The sequence below is a fragment of the Ananas comosus genome, linkage group 8, assembly GCF_001540865.1.
Source record: "Ananas comosus cultivar F153 linkage group 8, ASM154086v1, whole genome shotgun sequence".
NCBI lineage: Eukaryota > Viridiplantae > Streptophyta > Magnoliopsida > Poales > Bromeliaceae > Ananas > Ananas comosus.
Window position 1 is genome coordinate 810547 of NC_033628.1, and position 10862 is coordinate 821408.

General features: G+C 35.8%; 2 protein-coding genes across 5 annotated transcripts; one reads left to right on the plus strand and one right to left on the minus strand.

The window, feature by feature from the left end:
* Positions 1998–4519, plus strand: LOC109714156 (membrane steroid-binding protein 2-like). The gene is made up of 2 exons (XM_020238619.1): positions 1998–2496; positions 3780–4519. The coding sequence occupies exons 1-2, from the start codon at positions 2177–2179 to the stop codon at positions 4099–4101; spliced, it is 642 nt and encodes a 213-aa protein (XP_020094208.1). The 5' UTR covers positions 1998–2176; the 3' UTR covers positions 4102–4519.
* LOC109714561 (tRNA-dihydrouridine(20) synthase [NAD(P)+]-like) lies at positions 4983–10024 on the minus strand. Of its 4 annotated transcripts, none has more exons than XM_020239241.1 (9): positions 9857–10024; positions 8940–9045; positions 8480–8534; positions 7888–7996; positions 7623–7759; positions 6965–7101; positions 6432–6538; positions 6126–6253; positions 4983–5352 (listed from the first exon to the last, which is right to left on the minus strand). In XM_020239241.1, exons 1-9 carry the CDS (start codon positions 9899–9901, stop codon positions 5295–5297), a joined length of 882 nt encoding a protein of 293 aa, XP_020094830.1. In that variant the 5' UTR covers positions 9902–10024; the 3' UTR covers positions 4983–5294. The 4 variants fall into 4 exon arrangements, with proteins under 4 accessions (XP_020094830.1, XP_020094829.1, XP_020094832.1 ...); XM_020239240.1 differs by having other exon boundaries at positions 8451–8589; positions 9857–10023; XM_020239243.1 differs by lacking the exon at positions 9857–10024 and having other exon boundaries at positions 8480–8845.

The window sequence follows — 10862 nt, forward strand, 5'->3', positions numbered from 1 at the left end:
AAATCTTTCTCTGGAAATCACTAAAGATGTTATTCTGACGAATGATCTAATCTGCAGATTTTAGAATGCTTCTTCCGAAAGTGCTTACTTTTCTTTTCAAGATGTAAAATATGAGAATTTCCTTTATAGGAAAGATAGATTGATCTTCAGAAAGTAGTATTTCTCGATAGACGATAAAATCAACTAGCATAAAAAAAAAAAAGATAACACTTACCAGATTGAAAAGCTACTTTGAGTTCAAATCTTTCTCTGGAAACTACAAAAGATGTTATTCCGACCAATAATCTAATCTGTAAATTTTAGGATGTTTTTTTTTTTGAAAGCGCTTACTTTTCTTTTCAAGATGTAAAATATGAGAATTTCCTTTATACAAAAGATGGATTGATATCAGAAAGTAGTATTTTTAGATGGACGATAAAATCAACTAATATATATATAAAAAATATATAACGCATACCAGATTGAAAATAAGGATTCACTTCCAATCCCTCCCTTGCCATTATCTTCTGCAAGGACAAATTCTGCACTCTAGTAAGAACTACTTAGTAGAACAACTGTACCAAACGATATTGTTCTTATAAATTATTAATTTATCAGAATACATAATATTTAGACCCTTTTATCTTATATACGCAATTCAAGTTGTTACATAGGTTTCATGACACACTATTGATGGACATGAGACCCTTTGCATGGAGCCGAAGCATTTTCTAAAAAGGTTGAATTTTAATCAATCCAGTGATTAATTTTCAATTTTAAAAATCGACTCTTTTAATATCATCTTATTAAATATTCTATTAAAATTAGATCATTACTCAGACTAATTTTGACTAGATTTAGGAAATACAATATAGATGCAAATATATAATTTTCAAAATATGAAAAAAATTAGTAACATCATCATCTTTCAGAAGAAAAAGAAAAAGATTTAATTATACTATACTACACTGTACTTTATATTTTTTTATATATGCTTTTTACACTATACTATTTTTTTTTTAATCAAACACACTATTCAACTATCTTTTTTTTAAAAAAAAAAAATCTACACTATAAGTAATAAATCTATAATACTAAATAAAAGCAATTAAAAAATACTGATTGAGAGTGGCAAAGCTCATTTTGACACAACAATAATAAAATACATAAAATCAATAAAAAATAGTTGATAATAGCTTAATAAAATTTTGGCTAAATTATATAAAACCTTCCGGTCAAAACTCGATTTTTCACTTTTTTCCTATGTCATTTAAAAACCTACGATTTGCCCCCCTTATAAAATAAAAAATATTCACAGGGAGTACAATGTAAACTGTGATGATAAAATAACTATTTTGCCCTTACTATGTTCACAGGAGAGAAGACTGAGGGCATTTTTGGTATAAAAATATATGATAATATTTTATAAACGGAACCCTAATGGATTATTAACGGCAGGGGGCGAAGTGAATATTTTTTATTTTACAACGGGACAAAGTGTAGATTTTTAAATGACAGGAAAAAAAGTGAAAAATCGGGTTTTGAGTCTTTTGACACGAGGGTTTTATGTAATTTAGCCTAAAATTTTTCAATGAGTCTATAATGGATATTTATTTTATATTTTTTCTATCATTTAATAAGTGTTCTTAATAGAGTGGCTAGAATCTTTCTAAATTAATAGATTTACCAATAATAATGTAGATTTATTAATCGTAATATAAAAATTGGCGAGAAAAAAAATAGGTTAGTAATATTTTATAAGAAAAAATGTAGGGTAAAAAGTAGTACAAGATTGAAAAAAATAAACCTAAACTATAATATAGACATTGATAAAATATAATAATTTAATTATGCCTTTAAAAAATTAGTATAGTATAAAAAGTGAAAAAATTATAAAGTACAGTGTTGTATTACAAGTGTAATTAAGCAAAAGCAAAATTATGAGAGGAAAATCTCAACCTTATCTTTTATAGGATTCCGCTCTCTCCGCACGAATCTCCAGCAACCCTGAAAGGACACGGATTCCACATCTCCACCCCCAACCGTGATACAAAAGGCGTTACACCAAACACTTTTCGCCCCTTCTTCATCTCCTTCCCCAGTACATTTATTTGTGGACTCTCTCCAAACCCTAAGAGAGAGAAAGAGAAAGAGAAGGAGAAACCCCAGAGAGAGAGAGAGAGAGAGGGAGGTGGAGATGGTGGCGATCGCGGATCTGTGGGAGACGCTGAAGCAGGCGATCGTCGCCTACACGGGCCTCTCCCCGGCGGCGTTCTTCACGGCGGTGGCGGTCGCCGCGGCGCTCTACCACGTGGTGGCGGGGCTCTTCGCGGCGGCGGCGCCGCCGCCGCAGCAGAGGAAGAGGGACGCGGAGTTCGAGGCCGTGGAGCCCCTCCCGCCTCCCGTGCAGCTCGGGGAGGTCACGGAGGAGGAGCTCAGGGCCTTCGATGGCTCCGATTCCAAGAAGCCCCTCCTCATGGCCATCAAGGGCCAGATCTACGACGTCTCGCAGAGCAGGTCCCCTCTTCTTCCCCGATCCTCTGTCTAAAACCTCGATTCCACGCTGTTCTAGGGTTAGGGTTTTGAATCACGGTGGATTTGATCATACTGAGTTTATAGTTTTAGTTGTTATCTGACCTCCCTGATCAATTTTGTTTGTTTGTATCATAAGGGCTTCGTTTGTTTGATTAAAACCACCTCTTGTGGTTCGTTCCTGGATTATTAGTGTATACATGTGTCAATTTTATCTACCTTTGTACAAAATTATATGTTCTTATGTATTATTGATTAGTGGGAGTAAAACTGTAGGATCTTAGAATTTAGTTTGGTAGTTAATATGAAATAGATGTCTTTTATGGTGAGAACAACTCCTAAGGAGTAAAATACATTTGGTGGGAAAATTTGGTTGTCAAAGTAGAAGTTGTAAGGTAGTTTGGTTACTTTGGTATTATGTACTGTATGAAATCGTGCGGTTAAGGTAACACCAAATATGCAGAGTAAACTAATCGAGATTCAAGAGAGTAATAGGTTTCATCTTGTTGCTTTATGCACACTCTGGTAATTATTCCTGGAGAGATTTATTGATTACACCTATCTTCTTCCAATGTTAAAGACAAACTCTTACATCCACTTTGACCATTTTTTTAAAATTGCAGAATTTTGATGCTTTGCATGTTTTGTTCAGTATCTATTTTAGCTATTGAGAGTTTTAATGCCTCATAAAGAAGGCAAAGCCAGAAAACTACATGGCCAAGTAACAAAATAACAAGAAACAAAAATTTTTTGCTTGTTCTTTATTATAACATTTCAAGGGCATTTTTTGGTCGGCAATCTAGCCAACTGTATGGCATTTAGAGGAGGTTGAATCAGCATGTCCATGTCAGTTTTTATTTTGTAAAGAAGATAATATGTTACCCTCTACTTTTATTATGTCACAGAGGCGAGACTTTAGACGACGACATCATCTTTTCTCAGGCTACCTATCTGACACTTCTTTTTTATTGGAAAATTATAAGGAAATCACTTTGCTTAGGTTTTTTATCTTCTTCTGCTAGCTTCTTGGCCTTTGACTCGGTGGAGTTGTGCGGCAACTACCACTTCCTAGCATGCTCTGATTAAGCTCCCTTTTTTTGGTTATCGGTGGCCCTTCTAGCATCTGATTTAATTCAGTTTATCTTTGTGTAGATGCTATTTAGAATTCATTACTAGTCATATAGAAGATTTTGAAAGTTCTCATCTAAATTTTCGACTTTCTGATTTCTCGTATCTATACTATTTCTTGTTTTGTTGTGTTTTTTTAGGATGTTTTATGGACCGGGCGGCCCGTATGCACTATTTGCTGGTAGAGACGCTAGTAGAGCACTGGCCAAGATGTCCTTCGAACAAAAGGATTTGACAGGCGATATCTCCGGCCTCGGACCCTTTGAGCTGGAGGCCTTGCAGGACTGGGAGTACAAATTTATGAGCAAATATGTGAAGGTCGGGACTATTAAGAAAACCGTACCTGACACAGAAAACCACCAAGGAGATTCCACATCAGGAGAAAACGAAGGTGAGGTTAATGAAGGTGAGGTTAACGAGGTTATCGATGAGGCCACCAAAGATGAGGGCTCCAAAGAGTAAGTTCGCCGATGGGCATCACTATTTAGACGGTCCGCGTTCCATTTCTCCAATTATGCCTGAGACTCCCATGCTATTTATTCCGTAAGTAGCTTTTATTTGTACACAGATATTCATATAAGGTGTGTAATGTCCGAAGAGACTTGTGCTCCCCTTAGTAGATAACAGCTGCTGGATTTTCCCTGTTAAGGGTATATGACAGTTCATGCTGCTGTTAGGGTGATAGATTGTAATAAGAAGTGCTTGGTGATGTTTGAGGGTTGTTTTACTTTCATCACTTAAGGCTGCTTTGCTTTTGCCTTTGCTTTTGTAACTGCGCTTGAAAGGATATCTACACGACTTGCTTGCGCAGAATCGCAGCCAAAATTGTTGGCCTTTCCCTTCTATTGATGCCGATCTGTTTTGTTGCGTGGACATTCAATCTTGCACTAGTTTCCATAATCGTGATTGTACTGTTAAGACCCAGCCGTTTATATAGCCTTCTCATCTTTATTTCAACATTTGGGAAAAAGAAACTTCTGGTAATTGATCCTCTCTTTTGCAAGTTTATTTCCATTTCTGGTGTTGCAATACGATTCTGATGTTGCAATACGATAGCTTTTTTTTTGTAAGCGCCGCTTTGCTTTGAAAAAAATAAAAAAACAACTTTTAGCTGCCATAGAAAAAGCATAGAAGCAGCTCAACGATCTCTTGATGTGTTATTACCTACAAATACAAAGAGAATACGTTCCCATACATCGCTATTGTTGTTAATTCTGATGATAAGATCAGAGGCACATGAATGAAGCGTTCCCATACATCGCTATTGTTGTTAATTCTGATGATAAGATCAGAGGCACATGAATGAATAGCTATAGATTGAACTCCTTTATTTGCCACGTGCATATTCCAAGCATTCAAAACATGTTTATTGCTGAGAGTTAAATATCATGTGTTACAACAACCAAAAGTAGGATGCAGAAACAAGCTTTTAAGTCATCCATGGCATAATTTTTTTTTTTTAAAAAAAAATACAACAATGAATTAATGCCAAAATTGAACTCTGCTCTCTAGAACTTGTTCTCTTGTGAGATATCCAATTAAAACTCGTATAAAGAATATGCATGAATCAGATGAAATCCCATTAACAGTTAATTATAACCCCATTTTGGTGGGGTCTGAAGTTATCTAGATCTTGCGGAGGAAACGCCTTAATTTCACGCTCCTCTAGTTGCTGCGATGAAATTGTAGTACTCTTCTTCCCCATACAATTTCCTGAAAAATTCAGTTCGAGTAAACCTCCCGAAGGGTGTGATCCATAGGAAAAAGCTAATAATAAAAACCCATATGGTAGATCATGGATTTGGATCACATAATAATAAGTTCATAACGTGCAGATGAGAATCAAGCATGCATTGTAAAGCAATATCAAGCAAATTCATACAGGCAAAGTTGACGAGTCCACTGAAAGAGCAAATAATAAGTGGGCCTAGCAATTTGCAGGCAAATACACAAACAAGCAGAAAGCTACAGTATAAATGAATGAAGAAAAAAAAACATGATGATCAGTGTTTGAATTAAGAAAATATGTGCATGACCATGCAGATATACTCACACAGTTGATCAAAATATCAAAATATATGAATAGAATCTCAAATTACTAACCTAACTACCTTTTCAGTCAAAGCACGTATATAGGATTGGCAACAAAAAATGCCAACTCTCACCGTCACCTGGTGAATCACACTTCCAAGACCAAGACTGCCATGCAAAGATATTCCAATGGAAGAGAGAAGCATCTTTATCTATACCCCTCAAATTAGAGAGGACCTACTGTGTATACTCAAAAATAAGGAGGTCATAAGCTCCATCACATTTTTATAAAGATAAACTATAACAGGGAAAATGAGAAGCTGGAGGTTCAGCAGGATTTCAACTGCAGTGATCTCTTCTGTTATCACATACGCAGGTAGAAATAATTATCTAGAATGCAAACTTGAATCACAGAAACTTTATCCAAGAACATGAAGAAGTTGTCGACAACTTACGCCAAGTCTGCCAGAGACCCTGATTTGATTACAGCCTTTCCTTCGCGGAATTCAAGACATGAGTAGTGCATTATCATCTCTTTCAAAGTTTGCTTCGTGCTCTTGAGATCATTGTCCCACAAAATACTCTGCTCATCCAGGAAACCAGGTAATTATAAGTACCCTAACCTTATTCAATGAAATAAGTAGCGCTGCCAGCGCTATTGTAATAGAGAACTAAAAGCCTCAACAGACCAGTTCAGAGGTAAAAACGAGTTCAGACTAAAAAGAGAAACTTTGAACGATGCAATGGTTGCAAGAAAGTACCTTCCTTACATACTCTTTTTTCACTTCCTCCCAAGATAACTTGCCTTTGGGACAGAAAATTGAAGCATTCCACAGTGCGCCTCTAGCCGCCATTATGGATGACGCACCTAGCAGGTTTGGATTACATCATTTTATATAGTTGCACTAAATTTGAACAGGAAAGGCCGCTCTGCTTGATACAACATCACTATAGTATTCAATTGAGTAGCAATCGAGTGGCTACAAGCAAATTGGATTTGGACTAAAAAATGTTGTTTGGAACATTGTAATTGGACTGATGTTCCATCATTTACTTTCCTCCTTCCCTGTAGTGGAATCAATATTCCATCACAACTAGAATGGGAGTTTTGCGATATAAAAGAAAGAATTAGTTAATAATGGTCCGTAAATTTATAGACCCGCCGAGCAGTCTACATTCAAAAAAAGCGATCCCAGTAACCCGTATATTCTTATGAACTATATAATGCTTCTATTACTTAAACAGGAAATAAGTCATTAGTGAAAGATCATGAATACTTGAATCATTCACCAACCTGTGGCGTCTTTGATCCGTTTGAAATCTTCGTACTCAAAGACATCTCCATTAGCTATAACAGGAATAGATAATGCAGCAGCAACATCAGCAATCTCATCCCACTTGGCAGGATCCCTTGGCCTGTCTTTGATTCTTCTGCACTCCATCGTGACGCAAAGAGTGGTAAACAAACAATAAATAACAAGTTTCGTAGAAAGTTTGATTTAATACTAATGTTTTTTTTTTTTCCTTGGGGTTGGTGTGTGGGGGGGCGCAGTTTATATTAACAATGGGTTCTTAATTTTTTTCTTTTTAACAAAAAGTTAAAATTAACTTTACAGTGAAAATCACACGACTAGTCCATAAAGTAACTACGTAACTACTCCAATATATCAATGTCATTGGCGGCACAAGTTGTGTAACTACTACATATGCTGCATGATGAATTTCAACTACAGAATAAAGCACTCTTGAAATTCAAACTGCAACATGGAGACAATGAGCCCTCAAATTTTTTACGCGCCAACACCTTCTTGTGACCAAGAAAATGGAAAGCCATGAACTGCTAGAATTCAAAGTTTGAATTCTTTCTTGCAACCAAGGTATATTTAAGTAATAGCTAATCTTGGAGGTTAAACATACAGATTCAAGAGGAATGGTGTGATGTAAATGTATACCTTCCGTGAACTGCTAAAGCAGGAACTCCAGTCTTTTCAATTCGGCGTGCTAATTCAACTGTGCCTGGGGATGTGTTAAGCAGACGGATCTTGCATGTAACTGGAATGTCCAGGTTTCTTCTTAGTGTAGTCAAAATCTACATGAAGAAAACGATAGAGACATCAGCGATAGTTTAGGCCTTCTTTTATATTTATACCGAACAGAATATGTTGATATGAGAAACGTAGACGACAATAGCCCAAAACAAATAATGATATAAAGTACATCATGAATAAGTTCTGGTTTAGAGAGCAATGCAGCACCCATTCCTCCAGTGAGAGAGAAAGATTTTGGGCAACCCATGTTGATATCTATTGCTGCTACATCTTTGCACCTGAAAGAAGAGGGGAAAACAACAAAAAAAGTGAGTGGAAGAAACAGCTTGGAAAGTAAGATGAATTTTCACCACAGATATAGAAGCAAACTGCAACATAAGTAGAAGTATAATATTCGGAAAGGGTTCCGGTTTGATGACAAATTACAAGAAGTGAAATAAAGCACTAGACCTTGTGAGTTCTGTATCCTGTCATGTATAGTTCAATGAACAGCGAAACAAAGACAATTCTGGTGCTAACAAGGATAAAAGCAAAGACGAAATTGAATTGGCTCTGAAGCATTAAAAGAAGCCAAGATAAAGGTATTTGTTGAGAAGTTTCAGAACATAAGTGGTAAAAGGAAGTTCTCTATATATATGGTCAGAAGAGACAAAGGAAGAACAAGGAAGAGGTGAAAGATGAAGAGTGAGAGAAATGGTCCTTATAACAAAGCAAGACTTATTCAATGCTTACACTAATTCAGCAGCTGTAAGAGCCCTTACAGCATCTGCCGTGCCCATTTGAAACACGACTCTATTCCTTTCCTCCTCACAAGTTCTGAAAACAACATCATCAGTACCTTTCTCCACAAAATCAGTAGTCCCAATACATGCTGCATGAAAGGAGAAAATGTTCATAGAATACGAACCCAAACCTAATAGCATATTTTTGAGAATATTATAACTAGATGCACATTCTTGATTAAGACTTGATGATTGAAGAGAAAAAGCAAGATAACTAAATGCATTTATACGAATGATAAACCTATTTAACACCAATAAATAATAAAAAATCGAAGAGAGAAATTGTAGCCTGAAGGTAAAATTCAGAAGCTATCCTTATCACTAACTGCTTGACAGTACATCCACCTACATGAAGAACAAAAAGTCTAACAAGAGGAGAAGGATGACAAATAAACTGTCAACTGCACCAAACAAAAAATACAAATAAAAACTGAAATACCATTTAAGCGGCGTTCACACTTCAACAGTTTGTGATCTATTATTTCCTCCCCATAAGTTATATCAGCACCATATTCAGCAGCCAACAATCTTAACGGCAGAGTACCCTGCAGTAAAAACATTTCATCAGCGTCAAGGAACCGAGCAAACCAACAATGGCAAAACAAAAGAAAAAATCACCAACAACAAGTCTACCGATTATACATACATTTGCCAAAGCATTTTCCTTACTCAGACTCAAGCATTAGATTTTCCGTGAATTAGAAAGACTTGTACTCCTCCTAAAGATAGTACGGACAATCTATTGAACTAATCTTGCATAAATAATTACTTTTTCTCGACCCTAAAATTTTTAGAAACCAGTGACCAAACCAAGCATAAGCATACAATATATATGTATAACCCTAATCTGCTTTCATAGCATGCTATTGCACACAACAGGGGTCTTTTTTTTGTTGTTTTCAATACATCTCAGCAAGTATCAACTTTAATACAGGTAAACCATTAATCCACCTTAAACCACCCCAAACATACCTTAAAACCCCTAGAAGAGATAAAAGATCAAATATTATTAATAAATTCAATAAAAGAACCGTCTTTCTCAATAAAATGCAAGAATTGTAACTCACTTTTAAGCAATTTTCTTCGTCTCCATCATTCATCCTTATATATATATATCCTAGTTCTTCTATTTCTTCATTATTAACTTTATTAGGAAAAAGAACTTAATTATTGTATGATTAAATCATGTTAATACTCTCCAGAACCCAATTCACCTGAAAGTGATGAACCCCTTCATCTCGATCCGATAAAATTAACAAGAACTCATCTCAAATCTTAGGATTTTGTAACAAATGGATCGGGAAATTATATTTAAAAAAGAAAAAAATAGAAAAGAGGAAGCGGGAGGAATCGAACCACTCGGACCATGGGGGCGAGGACGAGCTTGTTCGTGTAATCCATCTCTCTCTCTCTCTGTCTCTCTCTCTCTCTCTCTCGCTCTTCGTTCCCTCATGCGGAGCCCCGCCGACATTAGGGCGGGATCGGAGGGTTTTGTTATGTAAATTTGGAGATGTTTGCGCGTGCGATTCACGCGAACGGCGGAGATTAAAAGTCGTTGTTAAAAGTCGTTGTTGACTGTCGAAGTCGGCGCCGGCCATCTCCCACGCTTCTGAAGTCGGCGACGACACTGATTTGATCACCTACTCTTCTCGCAGCGAGTTTTTTTTTTTCTTGTTAAAAAAGGGGGGGAAAATTCAATTGAAATGTTTAGGAAAATTCAATTGAAATGTTTAGGCCTCGTTTGTTATGTTTTTCTTTTAAAAAAATATTAATTCCATATAACTAAATAGAAGATTTTTTTTTTTTTTTTTTTTTTTTTTTTTTTTTTTTTTTTTTTTTGAGAATAGGTAAGTGCAAGAAAGTTACTTTCAAATTTTTATTTTTCTGTTGCCTCGTAAACACTTCGGTAAAATTATTGTAATCAATTTCTAGCCTCTAATTTTTATATGTTGGACCATTGCAAGTATATAGGAGCACAATAGGCAATTACTTGTGTGTGCAAAAAATTTCTATGTACGCATGCATGATATGATTTTGCTGCTCATTAGTAATCTGGTGTATACAAGTCAATGTTAGATGTTGTGAACAATCAAATAAGTTTTGCCGCTAATGAGCGGTAATGTTATCTGATGCCGGAAAATTTTCTATGCATGAGATGTTGCTGGCAAACTACGTCCTTTGCAAATACTTATAGAAACTGTTGACTATGTATTATTAAAAACACCAATATCTAATCGTTTTGAGTTTTTTTTGTAATAATTAATTATTTCATTTATGCTATTAGAGCAAGAGATGGTGTGCACAAATCCTACTGTACTGGGCAAGCTAGATGTAAAAGTGGTGGGTATAAATATATATAAAA